Consider the following 21842-nt stretch of genomic DNA (forward strand, 5'->3'; position numbering starts at 1 on the left):
GTGGCGCTGCATGCTTCAGAAACAGCCTACTCTGCTTGTTTACACGCACTTGAACCTAAAATAATCATTCATAAGATTCAAAAAGGTTGAAGTGAATTACAAGAGTGTTCACAGTGGTCTGTGTTCACATTAATCTGACGTCATAAAAGCATTCTGAGCCGAGCTGAGATTACATGAGTGTGTGGATAAAACTAGAGCAGAGCTCAGAATCCATTCCAGAGAGTATCACGATGCATTTGGAAGATCTCCGAATCCATCCACGAATCGATTCTGCATCGATTTATCATCCTAGACAGCGTGAGCCACTAACACCGATCAGTGCTCACTGACTTGCTCCTCATGACCTCCAGACCCATAACGTACTGCAAGAGTCACTTCCTCCAGCGAAACACAGAAGACAAGCTTAGCAGGATTTTCATTGATTTCAGGAATCAAAAGTAGGTCATTATACCTGAATCAAATCACGATATGGACTAGTATCTGTAAATATTAAGCTGCAAAAATACTATTTAAATATGAATCCTGTATGTTCTGCGTGTGTTAATGAATGACGCAGATGAGCGGTTTTGTTTACTACACACGTGCTGAAGTGTGTGATGCTCATGTGATTTTAGCATCAGCCTCTCTAAATGAAGACATAAATACATGAACAACATCTCCAGAACTGCTCTGAGAGTCACTCCATGAGCATTTTAACGTTTCATTTGAGTAAAACTAACAGTAACATATGTACACAGAAATGTAAAGCTATGCACGGCAAGCCGTCAAAATAAAAGTTCGGGTTAACTTGAAGACATTGTGCAAGAAATACATTACTATAATGCATGTAATACTACTACTACTAAAATTATTACAGCTTTATTTTTAAGGAAAAATTACACAATATTTATTTTATGTTTTAATAGTAAATCCCCTTTGTTTGCCAAAAAATGAAATGTTTAATTTTCATTAATTAAATTAATGTAGTATGCCTTAATTTGATTGAACACTAAATTTCTAAAGAAAAATTATAAGGCTATTATTAAGAATAAGGAAAAATTTGAAAAAATGTAACATTTCATAGGGCCCTAAACATGTCATTTTTGTTAAACATACAATTCAACATCAATTTATTAAATAAGTTTCATGATTTTAATTAAGTAGACATGCTTTTCATTAATAAAATTTAATTTAACCATTAAAAATTGAGTCAAGAAAAATTAAAACAGAATTAAAAAGAAAATAATATGGAATTTGGGAAAAAAATTAATTTCATAGGGCCCTAAAGATGCCAAACTCACCATTAAAGCATAACAATCATTCATGTTAGAGGTGTAACGGCACACAAGCATGCAGCAGGGGAACAAACTAAACATTCATTTTATTATTATTATTATTATTAAACAGTGGTTTACTGAACAAATTGCTTTTACTTTAAATAAATTAATTTATGGTTCAAATGTTCTCAGGGATAAAAATCTTCCTCAGCGTATGCTCTAAACTACATAAATATAAAGTTACAATGAACAACAGAGCCCAAGCTTAAATTAAATTACTCTATATTTTTAAATATAATAATCAACACTCAGCTAAAAAACAAATGCATGCAAACTTGTAAATTGCACATAGTAAAGTTTAAATTAACTTCTAAATGATAAAATGTGTTTGTTGTTGAAATATAATAATTTGCACAGTGGCTGTCATAACTTGTATCATAACAGATTTAAGCGTGCATTAAATAATTAAGACATCACTAACAGGTAAAGTATAATACAATGAGTATATAGTCTAATATTTTATACTCTAGACTTCATCTCTCTAGAAAATAACGAGCTGTGGACACTGATGACTTGCCTGAGGCTTTGTTTACAAGCTGATTACATGAGGCATGAGATGTGTTAAACTAGCAGTAAAACAATGCTGTATTTGTTGAGTACACATGCGTTCAGTACAAATACATGTACCATTTCAGCCCTAATTCATATGAATCGCATGATCTTCTGATATTATGCAACTTCTCCTCTGAAAAAACAGTGCGATGAATCATATTAAACGTGCACTTGTAGTGTACTTCAAATCTGTTTTTAAGATAATAATATTAATGAAATAAAAGACCACTTAAGTGTACTTACAGAGAGACACTTTCATGACTTATTTCCAACACAGAATAAAAAAAGACTGAGGAAAAAAGTCATAATTGTTAGATATAAACTTGCAATTTTAGAAGCAAAATCTGAATTGTGAGACGGAAATTAATGCACTTATTATAACATAACATACTTAAGCACAAGTACTTGATTAGAATTTTAACTGTAGTATGTTATTTGATATTACATTTAAAATTAATATTTTAAATCAACTAAACTGCAACTTCATCATTAGAAATGTGTAATTATTAATATATTTGAAGACATTATGTATACGTTTCAATAGAAATGGCATTAAAGTATTATTTATTTTACCATAAATGCTTGCCAGTGCATTCAGCAGTACTTTAACCATATTTCAAGCAATAGACGTAATTATTAAATTATGTATGAAGATGTACTTGAGTAAAAAGCACTTTAAAGTTCAGCTACAGTATTGAATTTAATAACTGCAGTTTAAAGGAGTATAAAAACTGAAGTATATTATTTATGTAAAAGTTTGCCGAATTTGGTGCTTATTTGTTGATGTTGGATCTTGTTAAGAGCAGCGTGAACATCCTGCTAAACGTCTGCTTTTGTGTTCCACTGAGGGGATAAAGTCGTACGGGGTTGAAGGGGATGAGGAAGAGTAAACTGAATGTATTTTTCTCCTTCAGTCTGATCTGATCTGATCTGCTGTGTTTCTCACCGGCGTTTCATTCTTTCTCTGCCGATTCACTCGCATCTTTCTCCTCAATTACTCTCCTGTAACTCAGATTCTTCAACTAATTCATGGTGTTTTTAAGAGCCTGAGGTGTGTGTGTGTGTGTGTGTGTGTGTGTGTTTCATTTGCATGCATAAAATCATTAATGCCGTGCTTCTGCTGATCTTTATATTAATGATCTTCCTCGCTTCTCTCTACATGATTTTATCGGTCTAATGTTCCTTCCAGCTGCTGATTAGACTTTAATTCATATTAAGTGGTTTCAATCAGGTCCTTTGATAACGTTCTGCATCAACAAGGGACAGAAAACTCTTCTTGTCAAGCTTTTCAGGGTCATTACAGTTGGTTTCTATTACTGCTTTAAGATATGAATCATTTACAATTTAGGATTTAGGATGAATTGCTTTTATTCCTAATTTGTAAATCACATTCGATAAAAGCATTTGATAAGTAAATAAATATAAATGTACAATAGTATTTTGATTTACAGTGTAGGGTCAGGAGTTATTATAGTTAACCAAAACTAAAATATTTTTGAATTAAAATATTAAAAAAACTTTAACTTTTTTATTTTGAAATAACTTTATTTATTATTTTTTTATCATATTATTATTTTATTTTTATTTAATTCATTAAATTAAATTTTAATGTATTACATTTTCATTTAATTTAACTAAAATAACTAAAACGGATATAAAAAATGAATAAAAACGACATATTTAAAAAATGACAAAAACTAAACAATTAAAATGAATAAATAAATCATTTAATTAATATTATTATTTTATAAAATATTAAAAATGAACGAAACTATAATAATAGTATCTCAGTGTTACTAAAATAGCTAAACAGACGTCATCCGGAGATTATCATGTACATCCTCATGCTGCTGGAGCTCAAAACACAATCATCTGGCACAAAATGATCCTGGCAGTGAGAAGATGACTGTGATATTTGTAGCAATAGCCAACAATACATTGTATGGATCAAAATTATACATTTCTCTTTTATGACAAAAATCATTAGGATATTAAGATCATGTTCCATGAAGATATTTAGTACATTTCCTACCGTAAATATATCAAAACTTCATTTTTGATTAGTAATATGCATTGCTAAGAACTTCATTTGAACAACTTTAAAGGAGATTTTCTCAATATTTAGATTTTTTTGCACCCTCAGATTCCAGATTTTCAGATAGTTGTATCTCAGACAAATATTGTCCTGTCATAACAAACCATACATCAATGGGAAGATTATTTATTCAGCTTTCAAGGCATTGGCTCTTATGACTGGTTTTGTGGTCCAGGGTCACATTTTCTCATCATTCATTACAGATTAGACATGAATAAGCTGTTCAGCTGGAAGATGTTGGCCTCTGTATAGCATGTGAAATCATCTGCTCTCCTCCTGTGCTGTAATAAAAGCTCTTCTCCGATCCGCAGTGCCGACTCCCTCCTCCAGTCCTCCGGACGCTGTGGACCGATATCTGGAGACGCCGGCCGACGAGAACGAACACACACACTTTGTGAAGGCCAAAGAGAGTCTGGAGGCCAAACACCGCGAGCGCATGTCTCAGGTGAAATTAATACTTTTACTCATCAAGGGTGCGTTAAATTGATCAAAAGTGACAGTAAAGACACTGAAGACTGGAGTAATGATGCTGAAAATACAGCTTTGAAATCACAGTTAATTACATTTTAACACATATTTGTACTGTATTTTTGATCGAATAAATGCATCCATGGTGAGCAGAAGAGACTTGTTTTAGTAACATTAAAAATCGTAGCATTCCCAAACTTTTTACTGCATGTGAATGAGATGTTTGTACAGAAATATGATGTTTAATAGCTGATGGAGGATGGAGTGGTCATTATTATGTGATTTTCATGTTCTGTAGGTGATGAGGGAATGGGAAGAGGCCGAGAGACAGGCGAAGAGTTTACCGCGCAACGACAAGAAGGCCGTGATCCAGGTCAGTTTGTGTCCTTAGCCAGGACTTCCTTCCTGGAATACTCTGTCATTTTGCATGAGGCTTTGCTTGACTGTGCTGCGTTTCTCCCGCAGCACTTCCAGGAGAAGGTGGAGGCTCTGGAGCAGGAGGCGGCCAGCGAGCGGCAGCAGCTGGTGGAGACACACATGGCACGGGTGGAGGCGCTGCTAAACGACCGAAGACGCCTCGCTCTGGAGAGCTATCTGTCTGCCTTGCAGGCCGATCCACCCCGGGTACACACACACACACACACACACACATATCACAACTACAGTCTAGATCAAGTTCAGAGGCCAAGCAGGCCATATTCACACTACATAAAATGCGAAGGGCCACAAATTACAATTTGCATCATCAGACTATATTTAAAGTGCCCCTATTATGAGTTTTGAAAGGTTCATCTTTTGGTTTTGGGAGTCTCCAACAACAGGTTGACATGCATGCACGGTCAAAAAACACTTTCATTGTCTTATATGCATTTATTTTTACCTTACGACTCCCAAACGATTCATTTTTCCAAACCCCTCCTCTGCGTGATGCTAATCAGCGGTGATTGGTCGATTTCATTTAAAGCAGTGTGTAGTGTTACTTTGTTTACAGCGTTACCGGGGAAACCGCTCCAAAAGCCACCTAGTGGCAAAGAATGAATTTGCATTTTCATTCAGTCCAACAAGTGGGCGGGGAATATGCTAATATTTCAACATGATTCATTTTAAAAACGATTCGTTTTAATGATTCAGAGTCGACTCTTTCTTTTGAGAGACAATAACTTTATACACGGTGCACTTTCAGATTTAAAACTTTGCAGGATGTTTTCATTCACTTACACACTGCATGAAAGATCATCTTCAAAAATCCATAATAGGAGCACTTTAAGACAATATTTGCAGATTTACTGGTTTAATACTTATCTAAGTTTTGACTGTCCTATTTAAAATATTTTATAGTTATATTAACTATATTGTATCAATATTTTATTTAGATTTTTTTTGCACCCTCAGTTTCCAGATTTTCAAATATTTGTATCTCAGCCAAATATTGTCCTATTATAACAAAGCTTAATTATTCAGCTTTCAGACAATGTATAAATTTCAATTTCAAACAGATTGACGCTTATGACTGGTTTTGTGGACACAGAGAAGCTTCCCATCATGCACTGCTGATCTGTGATCTTCGTCTCGTCTCTGTTTAGCCGCAGCACGTGTTCAGTCTGCTGAAGAAGTACGTCCGCGCCGAGCAGAAGGACCGACAGCACACACTCAAACACTTCGAACACGTGCGCATGGTCGACCCCAAGAAAGCAGCGCAGATCCGGCCTCAGGTACGAGACCGAGTCGCTGATCATCACTTCATTCACAATAATTCATTCCCATTACACTTAAAGCCAATATAAATCTAAATTAGTGCTGACAAGCGATCGTGATTAATCGCATCCAAAATAAAAGTTTTGTTTACATAATATATATGAGTGTACTGTGTATATTTATTATGTGTATATAAATACACGCACATACAGTATATATTTTGAAAATATTTACATGTCTATATTTACATGCATATAATTTATATTATAAATAAATATATTTAATATATAAACATAACCCATTTTTTTAAATATATACATGCATGTTTGTATTTATATATACACAGTACACACATATATTATGTAAACAAAAACCTTTATTTTGGATGCAATTAATCGTTTGAGAGCACTAATCAAAATACAAGTCAAAAATGTTTTATTATATATATTTTTTTTTTTTTCAGTGAGATTGAATAACTATAGTTTTTATTTATATTTTGAATTAGTTCATATTTTTATATTTTGTTTTCATTTTAAGTTTAGTTAAAGTTTGTCATATGCTTTTGTCATTTTATAATTTGTGTTGTTTTTTTAATGTTATTTTAATTTAATTTTAGTTTTAGTTATTTTAGTACATCATGAGAAATATTGCCTGGGTAACTTGCTGAAATATAATACCTTTATTTGATAAACCTTTGTTTTATTTCACTTTATTTCAGTAAAAAATATTTATATATTTATATTTGTTTTAGTTTTTTTGTTTTTTGTGTGTGGTTTTAGTTTTAGTTCACTGTAATAGCCCTGATCTGAGGGTTGAATACAGTATTTGATGTAAATGTTTAATATGGTCTCTCATATATATTTAATTTGTACATCAGGAGCTCTACTGTTTCTAGATGTTTTCTGTCATTTTGGCCGGCAGGTTATTTTTTATTTATTGAGTTTTGTTGAATTATTTGAAGGATATAGTTGTTTTGTTTTATTATTTTATTTTATTAACCACACTATTACAAACTCTTGTATTATAAAGTATTCAGCTAATTCTCAAACTCTATTGCAATGGCTTGTGGACATCAGTCACATGTTCCATTTCATGAGGATGTTGCCTTAGTAGGCAGCTCCCTTTCTAGGACACAGACAACAAGCTAGTTCAGCAGGTTTTACATGAAGCCCGTGAAGATGAGCAATCTTTGGGACTGAGGCTCAGTGACCCTCCTGACCTTTGACCTGTGACCTCTGACCTCAGGTGCTGACCCATCTGCATGTGATCGAGGAGCGGATGAATCAGTCTCTTGGGCTGCTCTACAAGGTGCCCGGAGTCACTGAAGACATTCAGGACCAAGTCGGTGAGTTTGTGAGGATGAATAAAGACACCTGCTGAACCAGGATTATTAACTAAATCTAAAGATTAAAAAAAAATACATTCTGTTACTGTTACGGAGCCTCGCACATGACGTGGGAAAAAATATATATATAAATAATATTGTGGCCACAAATTAAGAATTACTTGATAATTCATGGCCACAATTTACGAAAGAAAGTAATTAAGTAAAAAGAAACAAATGAGTAAATCAAACAAATGAATATGTATATTCATGCTATAAAAAATATTAATTAAAATAAATAAATGTTAACTGAAATAAAATAAAATACAATATATAAAAACTTATTTTTTTATTTAAAGTACTAAAATACCTCAAATTTAAATAAAAATGATTTTTTTTTTTAAACTAATGACAAAAACAGCCAAATTACTAAAACTGTAACAAACATGAAGCATGCTGAATTATTTTTATTCTGAATTACTTTAGCAGCATTGCTCATTTTCATTTAGTTTTACTTGAAGGTTCAGAATATCTAAAGCTAAAACTGAAATAAAAATTATAGACTTTTAAAAATACTAATAATAAAAATAAAAAATGACAAACTTAAAAATGATAAAAAATAATTCAAAATGTTATTAAAAACTGTTAATACCAGTAGTATCTACTAGCGGTAGTAAATAACACTGCTCTGAGCGTGTGTGAGCACTTGTTTATTTTCTGTCTGGAGCTGCATCAGTGTCCGTGACGACACACTGATTGTTGAAGTTTTGCTGAAGTGATGTGCATGAAGTCATCTGTGTGTGATGGAGTGCTGTCGGCCTGATCACCTACTGCTGCTTTATTTGTGTGCCGTGCGTCACTGCACCATCTGTACTCTCTCTCTCTCTCTGGCTTCATTCCTGCGTTCAGCAGCAGCTCGTCTGTCGTTAAGCGTGTGTGTAATTAAAGCTCTGATCAGCGGGTCGTTTCCTCTGTAATCCTGATGTATCATCATCATCTCTTTTCTGCCATTTCTTCTCTCTGATTTGCTCACCGCAGTGTTTTCTGGCCACGATATAATAAAATAACTATCAAAAAAAGTATATAAAACATTTTTTTTTTAATTTCAGCTAGTTCCCATGGCAACATTTTTGCTAAAATGATTCAAACTAAAACTGAAATAGAAATTATTAAAAACTAGTTAGACATATATATATATATATATATATATAATATATATATATATATATATATATATATATATATATATATAAATCTATATAAAATTAAAATAAAATTTAAAAATAAAAAATTATATTCAATACAAAAATAATGCATATGTTTTTCAATTGAGTAATAATTATATATAAAAGTACAATAAATATATTTTCTTTTTTGACAAAGACACTTCCCTCTAAATTACTGAACAAATATAAATTATTTGTGCATCACTTAAGCGTTTATTGTACTGCATTTACTGTATCATGATTTAGTAGTCTTTTATTGTAATACAGTAAAATGTCAAAAATCTAATGAGAATTCTTATAAGAATATAATATAATTATAAATAATAATAATAGTAGTTATTAATTATTTTATATGTAATATAAATAACAATAACAGTGTAAATATTATAATAACAAGAAAACTTAAAACTCAAGTTCATATATGAAAAATAAAAATTTAAGAAAAGTTTTCATTGTCATGTTTCGATGCTTATAATAACACAGTAATCACTGGTATTGCTGTTTTCTGATGTGTTCAACCACAATATCTAATCTAAACATTAAAGTAGCTTTATAAAGAAATGTTTTGATTCATCATAGACTTTATTACACAGACTCTTGAGGCTACCCAAAAACTGAATATGAAATGGTAAAAAAAAAAACTAAATTATCAATATGAAACAGCTGATTCATTCAGACACATGCATGAATAAATTACTGAATCAATGACTCGATCTGTTGTGTTCTGTCTGTGTGTGTCAGAGCTGTTGCAGCACGAGCAGCAGGAGATGTCGGCTCAGTTAGCGAACCTGCAGAGCGACGTGAGGGTGAGCTACGGTAACGACGCCCTGATGCCTGACAGCACCGCCAGCCTCGACCTGCTGCCCTCCGAAGACACACAGGGCTTCATCCACCCAGAGAGCTTCAACCAGCCCAACACACAGAACCAGGGTACACACACACACACTCTCACACACACACACACACACACACACACTCTCTCACACACACACACACACACACACACACACACACTATCACACACACTAACACTCTCACACACACACACACACACACACACACACACACACACGCACTATCACACACACAAACACACTCTCACACACACACAAACACATTTTAGTATGTTTTTAAGCCATTCGGTTTATGGGGAACACTGGAAGTTCAAACCTCATAAACCATGTTCACGTTGTAATACACATGTCATTATACACATTTGTGTCTTCATGAACCTTATAAACTTATACACACACACACACACACACACCCTGGCTGCCTCATGAGTGTGTGTGAGCCAGGTCAGCGCAGCGAGTGCCATATGGAAGCAGATCTGACATCCGGCATCAGGAACACAGACCTGCTGCAATTCAACAACATGCTACACACTACAGCACTCTCTCTCTCTCTCTCTCTATATATATATATATATACACATTTTTAGTTTCAGATAACAATAACAATCATGTAACTTTTTCCTGTTTGTTTGTGAATGTTGCAGTTGTTGTTTGTTTTATTAGCCAATCAGAAGCCTTTCTGCTTGTCAGTCAGATCAAGTTAACCAACATTTTTGTTCAGTGTGAAATCTAGTTGTGATGTGAATATGAAGTGAATCGGTCGCTTGTGTCTCGTGTCTCTCTGCAGTTGAGCCGGTGGATGCGCGACCCGTCCCGGACCGAGGCCTGCCGACCCGACCAGGTACTGTAATTAAAATATATATTTTTTTAAATCATTTTTTATTTAGTTTAATTTGTACTAAAACAAACTAAAACTGAAATAAAAATAATAAAATATAGACATATTTAAAAAATAAATTAACATAAATTTAAATAACATAATTTTTTTGCACCTTTGATGGTCACCTTGAAAGTGTCCCAGTTAAAAGTTTGTGTGAAGTAGTCTAATAATTATTATTAAATCTAATGATGATCCCAGCAAAAACATGTAAAAATCATAGTCAGAATGTAGAGCTGAAACAGAAGTGCATGTAAACAGCCTGCATGAGTTGAAAACGTTTCAAAACCAACTGTATTTCCAGTATTTAATATCATTTCTGTTTGTCGTTCAGTGTCTGGACTGAAGCCTGACGATGTTCCTGAGCTGCGCATGGAAGCTGAAGAGAGACACAGTGAAGTTTACCACCAGAAACTGGTACATTTACATATTAGGCCTGAAATATGTTCTACCAGGATATCTAAACATTACAAAAAAGTCGATTTTTTAAGATATGTTTTGAATTATCATAGCCTTTATTATAATAACTTTTAAGGCTACCAAAAAACTGAATATGCAATGGTTAAAAAAATGAAATGATCGATATGAAACTATAGCCACCAGTAGGTGGCATCAACTCACTGTCTTAATGAGCGAGTCATTGAATTACTCACTCAACTGATTTGTTCAAACAGCTGATTCATTCAGAAACGAAGCAAGTGAATGAATGAATCACTGAATCATTGACTCACTCAACCGATTTGTTCAAACAGCTGATTCATTCAAAAACGAAGCAATAGAATGAATGAATCACTGAATCATTGACTCACTTGATTTGTTCAAACAGCTTTGTGAATGAATGAATCAGTAAATCATTGACTCTCTCGATTTCTTCAAACAGCTGATTCATTCAGATTCGAAGCAAGTGAATGAATGAATCACTGAATCATTGACTCACTAGATTTATTCAAACTGCTGGTTCATTCCAGCACCACCGTGGGGGTGGTGATGGCGCAGTGGATAAGACACATGCCTTTGGTGTGAGAGACCCGGGTTCGAATCCACTGTGAGACACCAATGTGTCCCTGAGCAAGACACTTAACCCCTAGTTGCTCCAGAGGCGTGCGACCTCTGACATATATAGCAATTGTAAGTCGCTTTGGATAAAAGCGTCAGCTAAATGAATAAATGTAAATGTCATTCCAAAATGAAGCAAGTGAATGAATGAATCACTGAATTATTAACTCACTCAATTTGTTCAAACTGCCGATTCATTCCAAAACAAAGCAAGTGAATGAATCATTGAAGTTTTTGCATTATTTTGAATCATTGACTCACTTGATTCATTTAAAAATGTGGATTCGTTCAGTAGCAGATGACTTCTGTGTGTCGATCAGAGGCTCAACAGTTCAGCTGTGACTTTGATTGGAACTACTGTTATTTGCGAAGTTGAGCCAAATTGGCAATATTGTGTTTAAAATGTACCATAATATGAACTGTTGTGTAAAATCAGTATCACATTTGCAATGGTGTAGATATTGAGGAAAAGCAACACTCTTGCTGGTGTGATATTGCTAAATGATATCATATGATCTAAATATCTTAATTTTTGCCTCGTATCTTGAATTTGCATCTAATAGGCTTAATTTCGCAGTCAGTCATCCTGCATCATATTCATCAACAAATGCATTTTTAGTATTTTATGATGCAGTCGTCATGGCAGCACGTCTCTGATGAGAGTTCAGCCCGTGTGACTGTAATCTCATGTTTGTCTTTTGTTTCTGCTGTTCAGGTTTTCTTCGCCGAGGACGTGAGCTCCAATAAGGGAGCTATTATTGGCCTAATGGTCGGAGGTGTTGTCATAGCAACCATCATCGTCATCACCCTGGTGATGCTGAGGAAGAAGCGGTACACATCCATCCACCACGGAATCATTGAGGTCAGTCGGTGCACACGTGTGTGTTCGCTAATTCAACCCATGACATGATGAATATGAATCAAATGAGTCGAAATAGTGATTCATTTGAAATCCGAATCATTTGTCTCTCAGGTGGATGCTGCTGTGACCCCGGAGGAACGTCACCTGTCTAAGATGCAGCAGAACGGCTATGAAAACCCCACCTATAAGTACTTCGAACAGATGCCTAACTGATGGTGTAACGCTCCTCTTCCTCCCTGTTTCTCCTCCTCCTCCTCATCTGCAGACGGTGAAGGAGACACCAGCCCAAACTCACCGCTCATTAACATCTCACTTCCTATTGGCCACTTCACATAACTGTCAATCAAACATGACTTCCCATTGGCTAGACGAATATGAACTCGCTCAGTTTCAAGTTGTTGAAGATGCCGTTTCAATCTGAATGCTCAGTTTAGATTGAACATATAATTCAGATTTAGTTTTAAATTCACTGCAGATTGTAAAACTGGGCTGGACAAGCATGAACATGAGTTTAATGCTGTTTGGGTCAGTTTCAAGTTCAATTCAGTTTAAATTGAACATATGAAGTTGATTCACATCAAATTCAATGCACAGTTCTGAATTCACTCCAGATTGATCTCATCATTCCCTAAACTGTCTGAATCTGACCTGTTAACTGAGCGTATTCTTCCGTTACGAACAGAGTGAGTTGGGTTTGTGTCGCTGCACCGTCTGCTCTCGCACTACTAACCGAGTGAAACACTGGGATATCTGAGGATGAACGTCCGAGACTTTATCCCGTCACACACACGTCTCCTCTCTTCCTCTTCATCACACACTGACTGCAGCTGTGCTGTGTTTGGTGACGCATTAAACCCATCAGAGATTATTCTGCTGATCGATGTCCTTCTGAATGAGATATTCAAAATGTTTGATTGCCCCCCCCCCCCCCCAAAAAAAGTAATAATTGTAAAAAGAAATTTGCCAAAAAAAAATTTTAGTTGTCAATATTTAAGTAATGCAAAAGAAAGGCTAGTTGTAACTATGTAGTGCATGATAGAAAAAATGATGGGAAAACTCTTCTGCTGTTTGGATCTTGGTCTTTTCTCGTTTTAGCAGGATTAAACAGTATCTTGTGAAAATGTGATTTGAGTTGCACAAAAAATGACTCAATTGGCTTCTGCTTCTAATAGAACTTAAACTCAATTAAATGCTTTTGATTTCAATATCTGGTTATTTTTTAAATCTGGCTGAGATCCTGTTGATGTACATTTACTGTCTTTAAAGTTTTCGTCCTATGCATTTCAGAGATTTATTTCCTCCTTTATATTTAATTTGATTCTCCATTGGACTCGTGGTTGTATGTGTTTTTTAAGCGGGTGTTCGGGGGCGGGCGGGTGGGTTTTTGGGTCATTCTCTGTCTGTTTGTATGCTTCTATCCAGTCAGCTTTGTGTTCTTAGATCACTCTTTGTCTGCAGATGTAGAAAGTCATCTCTCGTGTTACGCAGCAGCAGCAGTCTCAGTTTTCACTCCGGAGCTGCAGAAACTGATGCAGTGATCTGAGAGAAAAAAACAGCTTCGTCTCGCTGCAAAATCAAAAGAAAATGTTTTTTGCATTGCATCATTATTTTTTGCTATTACTGTAATGCAGGAAAATGTACTTAAATTGTGCAGTTGTAAGTATTTATCATGATTGTATTGAATGTTAATGCTGAGCTATCATTTTTAAAAATGATTTCCATTCATTGCTGCATTACAGTAATGCATATTTGTGGTTAAATGTGTTTAATTTACATGCAAATAATGTGGCAATGCAAAAAAAAAAATGAATGGCTGTTCGTTTTGTTCATGCAAAATATTATTTCTTATTTTTTTCTTTTGATTTTGAGGTGAAATATGAGCTGGTGTGTTTTGATGCACTGAGCATCTCGTCTGTGTTTCTGTATGTCACTCACACACACGTGTTTTTGTTGTAGTCAGTTTTAGAAAGCGTCTCACGACTGATTATAAACTGGTGTGACCTCCAGGATCTGAAATGACTTGATTTACAGTCGATCGCTGTAAACGGTTCATAATCAATAATCACCCCGTCTGATGAATGTCAATCAATCGTTTACAGGATCTCCCTCATGTGTTCAGGTCAGTGATGAATCCTGGGTAATTCTCAGCGTGTGTTGCTGTGGTTTGATCAGATCTGAGGTGGTTAGATAAAGATGAGGATGATTATGAGGTTCTTTCAGTGACATTTTTCTGTGTATCATTTGCTTTGACTGGAAATAAACTGCGCTTTCTACACTGTATTCCATAAATAAAGTTTTGAATGTACATACAGACTTGTTTTTGGTGGCTCTTTTGTAACATATATATATATAATATATACACACACACTACAGTTCAAAATTTAAGGATCAGTAAGATTTTTAATGTTTTTAAGGGAGTCTATTCTGCTCATCGAGGTTGTATTTATTTGATCAAAAATACAGAAAAAAACAGTAATGTTGTGAAATATTATTGCAATTTCTAATATTGTTTTCTATGTGAATATGTGTTAATCTGTAATTTATTTCTGTGATCTGCAGCTGTATTTTCAGCATCATTACTCCAGTCTTCAGTGTCACATGATCTTCAGAAATCATAATAATATACTGATTTATTATCAATGTTAGACACAGTTGTGTTGCTTAATATTTTTTTTTTTTTTTTTTTGAACGTGATACTTTTTTCTTTGATGAATAAAAGGTTAAAAAGCAGCATTTATTCAAAATAGAAATCTTTTCTAACAACATAAGTCTTTTACTATCACTTTTTATCCATTTAATAAATCCCTCCTGAATAAAAGTATTTTAATTTGTCTTTTATTTGTAAGTTGCTTTGGATAAAAGTGTCTGCTGTCTAAATGTAAACGTCATTTCTTTTTTTTTAAAAATAAAAACTTTTTATTAATCAAAGAATCCTGAAAAAAAAGTATCACGTTCCAAAAAATATGAAGCATCACAGCTGTTTCTAACATTGATAATAAATCAGTATATTAGAATGATTTCTCTGAAGATCATGTGACACTGAAGACTGCAGTAATGATGCTGAAAATACAGCTGCAGATCACAGAAATACATTACAGTTTAACACATATTCACATAGAAAACAGCTGATTTAAATTGAAATAATATTTTACTGTTTTTTTTGTATTTTTTATTAATAATAATAAATGCAGCCTTGATGAGCAGAAGAATCTTTTCAAATCTTTCTGATCCCAAACTTCTGAACAGCAGTGAACACAAACTTGAGAATTGAACAGAATCCTTAGTTAATGGTTTTACTTTTTATTTAAAATGTCATATTGCTGTAGTATAATCTTGGTATTTCAGTGTGTTTAGTGATGGTATTGTAATGAATTCAGACACCACTAGGGGCCACTGGCGAGATTAACACCTGTGCTGCCACCAGCTCTCATTCTGACCCGGTCTGGTCCGGGAGGAGCACACAACACTCCAACACAAGAATTACACAAGAATACACTCTTTATTAGCAACAAAAGCAGCCGTATGGCATTGTCTCACTTAAATATCCTGATTACATATACTGCTCATATTAGTTCATTAAACCGTGAACACACATTTAAAACAGAACCAAATACTCATTCCAGATTCACAGCAAACTATAAATATTGATATCTCATGCAAAGCACACTTAATTAGAAACTCCAGCATCAATCACATGCCCGAAGTGAAATAACCAGCACAGGCAATCACATACCATTCAAGAGGACAGTGATCACTAGCGGCTCAACAACAACAACAACAACACATAAATCATATAGAATGATTAAAATAATCGACCCCCTGCCGTCACTGTGAGGACTCAACCTTCCCCTCCACAGCAATGATAGGAAGATCTCTATCACTAGGTGCACCTACACTCTCTTCTCATCTACCTCCGTCTCCTCCACCATCTACCTCCGTCTCCTCCACCATCTACCTACATCTCCTCCACCATCTACCTACATCTCCTCCACCATCTACCTCCGTCTCCTCCTCCGTCTCCCTCCGTCTCCTCCTCCGTCTCCCTCCGTCTCCTCCACCGTCTACCTCCGTCTCCTCCACCGTCTACCTCCGTCTCCTCCTCCGTCTACCTACATCTCCTCCACCATCTACCTACATCTCCTCCACCATCTACCTCCGTCTCCTCCTCCGTCTCCCTCCGTCTCCTCCACCGTCTACCTCCGTCTCCTCCTCCATCTCCTCCACCATCTACCTCCGTCTCCTCCTCCGTCTCCCTCCGTCTCCTCCACCATCTACCTACATCTCCTCCACCATCTACCTACGTCTCCTCCTCCGTCTCCCTCCGTCTCCTCCACCGTCTACCTCCGTCTCCTCCTCCGTCTCCCTCCGTCTCCTCCACCATCTACCTACATCTCCTCCACCATCTACCTCCGTCTCCTCCTCCGTCTACCTACATCTCCTCCACCATCTACCTACATCTCCACCATCTACCTCTGTCTCCTCCTCCGTCTCCCTCCGTCTCCTCCACCATCTACCTACATCTCCTCCACCATCTACCTACATCTCCTCCACCATCTACCTCCGTCTCCTCCACCATCTACCTCCGTCTCCTCCACCATCTACCTACATCTCCTCCACCATCTACCTCCGTCTCCTCCTCCGTCTCCCTCCGTCTCCTCCACCGTCTACCTACGTCTCCTCCTCCGTCTCCCTCCGTCTCCTCCTCCGTCTCCCTCCGTCTCCTCCACCGTCTCCCTCCGTCTCCTCCACCGTCTCCCTCCGTCTCCTCCTCCGTCTCCCTCCGTCTCCTCCACCATCTACCTCCGTCTCCTCCACCGTCTACCTCCGTCTCCTCCTCCGTCTCCCTCCGTCTCCTCCACCATCTACCTCCGTCTCCTCCACCGTCTCCCTCCGTCTCCTCCTCCGTCTCCCTCCGTCTCCTCCACCATCTACCTCCGTCTCCTCCACCGTCTACCTCCGTCTCCTCCTCCGTCTCCCTCCGTCTCCTCCACCATCTACCTACATCTCCTCCACCATCTACCTCCGTCTCCTCCTCCGTCTCCCTCCGTCTCCTCCACCATCTACCTCCATCTCCTCCACTATCGGGACCCCGGTATTCTTCACGCCGGTGGTGCTAGCCAACCACGGATCCCTTTGAGAACCAGCAGTCTCTTTCACAGAGCAGCCCCAGACAACCGAGTCCTCCTCGCATTTTAAAGATATCCAATTATGGTTCATTGTCCACAGGTGTCCTCGAAAACATCATTCCTTCCGTGTTTGTCCGTAGCAGTGACGTCACGCGCCGTCAATCCAATCATTACAATATATTTTGACCATAATTCTATTCAGTATTTATTTCTACACAGATGCTGTCCAAACCATGATGATCCCTCAACATTTCCATCACATGCTTACAATTAAAAATGATTAAATATTCAGTTAAACTATTCTTGAATATTACAAACTGCCTGACTTTATTCGATAAGAAGCTGTTTTATTTCATCAATATATTCGCAGCAGCGGAGAGTTTATTATTATTATTATTATTATTATTAATATTTTTATTAACTGCAAGAAAAAAAGACACGAACAGCTCTATGTTATTTTATTTGTGTGTTTTTTCCTTCAAAAATTCGCAGAAAATAAACGGAAGACGCCGCTCGTCATACCCATAATCCCCCGCGGTGTTCCGGAAGCAGTCGTTCTGCTGTGTGTCTGTGGCTCGGGAGTCAAACACAAGGTTAGCGGTGTTTGTTTATCGTGTTTGATTCGCATGAAAATGGAAATATGTTTATTATTTATGTGTGTGTGAACGGGTTAGTGTTGCGTGAGGCTCATCATCAGAGTTGTGCTACAATACTCTGGTAATACTCTGGTAATACTCTGTAGCGTGTGCGCGGGTCTCAGCTTGACCTTGTCCTGGGATCATATTATAAACAAAACTCTCGTTTGATAGCGCTTCATGCTAATAAAAGACAGTTATTATAGTAAACCATACACTTTTATTGCTTGAAATAAAACGAACGTAAATATAATGAAACTTGTGCTTATTTTATTTGAGCTGCTTGCCAAAGTATTCTTACTCTTTATGTACTAAAATAACAAGTAATAAATAAAAACTATCTATGCTTTAAAACATAATAATAAATGACTAAAACCTTAACTAAAATGCAAGTAAAAACAGAAAATATAAAAATGAAGTCTCATTAAAACTGTGAAAGTCTCTCAGTGATACTAAATCAACACTAATTAGCATTTTTCTTAATGTTATGCCTTATAGAGCCAAGAAACAAGTCCCTAAATGTATTTTTTATTTATATATATATATATATATATACATACACACACACACACACACATACATATTTATTTTATCTTGTTTTGTTAATTGATGTAATAATATTGCTATATAATATTATTAATGTAATAATAATAATAATATTTTATATTATATATATACACACACGCATACACTAGCAGTAGTATTGTTGCGTTAAAAAAAGTGTTTATATATGTATGTATGTGTGTGTATATATATATATATATATATATACACACACACACACACACACACACACACACACACACGGAGAGAGAGATGTATATAAATATGTAGATAAAGGTATTTTTTCAAATTTGTCCAGTCAAACCCAAAGAGTCCTTTGCTTCTGGAGAGGTTTGCTGTGTTTCTGTCTGATCTTCATCTGTGCACGTCTATAGATCATGGCTCTTCATCTGTGTGCGTCTATAGATCATGGCTCTTCATCTGTGTGCGTCTATAGATCATGGCTCTTCATCTGTGTGCGTCTATAGATCATGGCTCTTCATCTGTGCGCGTCTATAGATCATGGCTCTTCATCTGTGCGCGTCTATAGATCATGGCTCTTCATCTGTGTGCTTGTATAGATCATGGCTCTTCATCTGTGCGCGTCTATAGATCATGGCTCTTCATCTGTGTGCGTGTATAGATCATGGCTCTTCATCTGTGTGCGTGTATAGATCATGGCTCTTCATCTGTGCGCGTCTATAGATCATGGCTCTTCATCTGTGCGCGTCTATAGATCATGGCTCTTCATCTGTGTGCGTGTATAGATCATGGCTCTTCATCTGTGCACGTCTATAGATCATGGCTCTTCATCTGTGCACGTCTATAGATCATGGCTCTTCATCTGTGCACGTCTATAGATCATGGCTCTTCATCTGTGCGCGTCTATAGATCATGGCTCTTCATCTGTGCGCGTCTATAGATCATGGCTCTTCATCTGTGTGCGTCTATAGATCATGGCCCTTCATCTGTGTGCGTCTATAGATCATGGCTCTTCATCTGTGCGCGTCTATAGATCATGGCTCTTCATCTGTGCGCGTCTATAGATCATGGCTCTTCATCTGTGTGCTTGTATAGATCATGGCTCTTCATCTGTGCGCGTCTATAGATCATGGCTCTTCATCTGTGTGCGTGTATAGATCATGGCTCTTCATCTGTGTGCGTGTATAGATCATGGCTCTTCATCTGTGTGCGTCTATAGATCATGGCTCTTCATCTGTGTGCGTGTATAGATCATGGCTCTTCATCTGTGCGCGTCTATAGATCATGGCTCTTCATCTGTGTGCGTGTATAGATCATGGCTCTTCATCTGTGTGCGTCTATAGATCATGGCTCTTCATCTGTGCGCGTGTATAGATCATGGCTCTTCATCTGTGCGCGTCTATAGATCATGGCTCTTCATCTGTGTGCATGTGTATAGATCATGGCTCTTCATCTGTGTGTGTGTGTGTGTTTGTATAGATCATGGCTCTTCATCGGCTCTGGCGTGTGTCGTCTCTGCTGCGTTCGGCCGTCAGCGTGACGCTGCGCAGGAACATCGGTCTGTCCGCCGTGGTCTTCAACAAAGCCAAAGACCTGGATCCCGTGCAGAAGCTCTTCCTGGACAAGATCCGCGAGTACAACACCAAGAGCAAGTGTGTGCCGCCGTCAGACCGATTCAGACTCGTGCTGTGCTTTCAGTGGTCTACACTGGCTTTCTCTGTTTGTGTCGCAGGGCCGCGGGTGGTGTGGTTGAAGCCGGTCCGGCGTATCAGAAGAACCTGACGGAGGAGATGACCAAACTCCAGCGCTTATTCGGAGGAGGAGACCTCACCATGTTCCCTCAGTTCAAATTCCCAGGTGAGCTTGAGATGATGATGATGATGAGGGTTTGAAGCTCTCACACTCATAAACTTACAATATTATAAAGTCATGTGTTTAGTTATTGTAGGTAACATGGCTTTGTTTTCTATTATTGTATTTTATTTAGATCTTTTGGAAGCATATAGCACTTTGGTTTTTTTTTAAGTTCTTTATAAATAAATTTTGACTTGACATTTCATTATTGAAATAACATGTAAAAACTTGCCAAAACATAATTTCTCATTTTCATTTAGTTTAATTAATGTACTAAATTATCAAAATAACAAACAGAAATAAAAATGTATAATTTTACACAAAAAATAACAAACTAAATCAAATAAAACTAATAAATACAAATTTAGTAATATATTAAAAAAAAAAAACTTATGAAAAACAAAACCGATTCAAAATATTAATAGAAACTATAACAGTACATCAATGATACTAAAGCTATTAATATTAGTATTGTTGCATTTTTAAATATAAATAGTTAATATGTTGTATAATATGCATGCATACATATTTGTATCATAAAAAGCGATACAAATAAACTTGAATTATATATATGTATGTGTGTATACACACCCTAACAAGTAGCTAAATGTATGTACAAACAAATGAATATTTAGATTTAATAAAATATTTAATAAGGAAAGCATGAATTCACACAGTGGTTGAAATCAAAGCCTTAATCATGAAATAATTGGTTTAAAGCAGGATGATTTTCTTCTGAACTACAGGAACAGATTATTAAACCACACATCATTTTTTAGGTCAGTGCTTCTGTAAGATATGAGGTTCATGTTTTATGCTTCTGGTCAAACTACACAATGATCTGGATGCATAAAAGGAGCTGAAGCTGATCCTTTGGGTTAGTTTGGGTGGGTTAACTAGTTGTTTAATGACTGATCTGTATGTTGGTCATGTTTCCACAGAACCCAAACTAGAGGAGGTGACGACCAAATGAACACCGTCTGTCCGTCCGTCACTGCGCTGGAAATATGAGCTCCGTATTTAATAAACAGTCTTTGGTTGAAACATCAGTGATTCTGCAGTTCATTTACAGCCTGAGCTTCTGAAAACATCACGTTCCTGAATGTTCATGTTTCTTGTTCTGCTTTTCCAATAAGATATAAACATTCTGGTCATTGTTTCAGTAACACCGTTCAATAAGACCTTATTATCATTGCTTTACTAAATTAGTGAACATGATCTAATAATAAACCGCATCTATCAGTGGGTTAGTTCACAGAAATGATTCATGCCTTCATGTTGTTTCAAACCCAAAGTATGGAAGCATATGTGTAGCAAAATTCTATTTGAAATGTAATATGCAAAATTGCAATGCAATACGTAAAATGGCAACGTATT

General features: G+C 36.4%; 2 protein-coding genes across 5 annotated transcripts in view; both read left to right on the plus strand.

Annotated features, from left to right (window-relative positions):
• Positions 1–14637, plus strand: part of appa (amyloid beta (A4) precursor protein a) — a 34637-nt gene extending 20000 nt beyond the window's left edge. For 2 of the 4 annotated variants that reach the window (XM_079422265.1, XM_079422267.1), the window contains 10 exons: positions 4275–4408; positions 4730–4804; positions 4897–5055; positions 6015–6143; positions 7372–7471; positions 9418–9606; positions 10318–10371; positions 10742–10824; positions 12179–12325; positions 12437–14637. In XM_079422265.1, the coding sequence (XP_079278391.1) occupies positions 4275–4408; positions 4730–4804; positions 4897–5055; positions 6015–6143; positions 7372–7471; positions 9418–9606; positions 10318–10371; positions 10742–10824; positions 12179–12325; positions 12437–12538 (1172 nt within the window). In that variant the 3' untranslated portion in view covers positions 12539–14637. The remainder of the gene's footprint in view (positions 1–4274; positions 4409–4729; positions 4805–4896; positions 5056–6014; positions 6144–7371; positions 7472–9417; positions 9607–10317; positions 10372–10741; positions 10825–12178; positions 12326–12436) is intronic. The other 2 variants (XM_079422266.1, XM_079422268.1) reach the window with 1 other exon arrangement.
• A 3350-nt stretch (positions 14638–17987) lies between these two features.
• atp5pf (ATP synthase peripheral stalk subunit F6) lies at positions 17988–21811 on the plus strand. Its single transcript, XM_079420576.1, has 4 exons — positions 17988–18044; positions 20091–20263; positions 20344–20468; positions 21407–21811. The coding sequence occupies exons 2-4, from the start codon at positions 20094–20096 to the stop codon at positions 21436–21438; spliced, it is 327 nt and encodes a 108-aa protein (XP_079276702.1). The 5' UTR covers positions 17988–18044; positions 20091–20093; the 3' UTR covers positions 21439–21811.
• Positions 21812–21842: the final 31 nt, after the last annotated feature.

The sequence above is a fragment of the Barbus barbus genome (genome assembly GCF_936440315.1).
Source record: "Barbus barbus genome assembly, chromosome: 7".
In the NCBI taxonomy this organism is placed as follows: domain Eukaryota; kingdom Metazoa; phylum Chordata; class Actinopteri; order Cypriniformes; family Cyprinidae; genus Barbus; species Barbus barbus.

Excerpts from the sequence above, each read along its gene's own strand:
- atp5pf (XM_079420576.1), top strand. The coding sequence starts at position 20,094 with ATGGCTCTTCATCGGCTCTGGCGTGTGTCGTCTCTGCTGCGTTCGGCC. Across the intron at positions 20,264-20,343 it reads GAGTACAACACCAAGAGCAA|GGCCGCGGGTGGTGTGGTTG; the intron begins GTGTGTGCCGCC and ends TTTGTGTCGCAG. Across the intron at positions 20,469-21,406 it reads CCCTCAGTTCAAATTCCCAG|AACCCAAACTAGAGGAGGTG; the intron begins GTGAGCTTGAGA and ends ATGTTTCCACAG.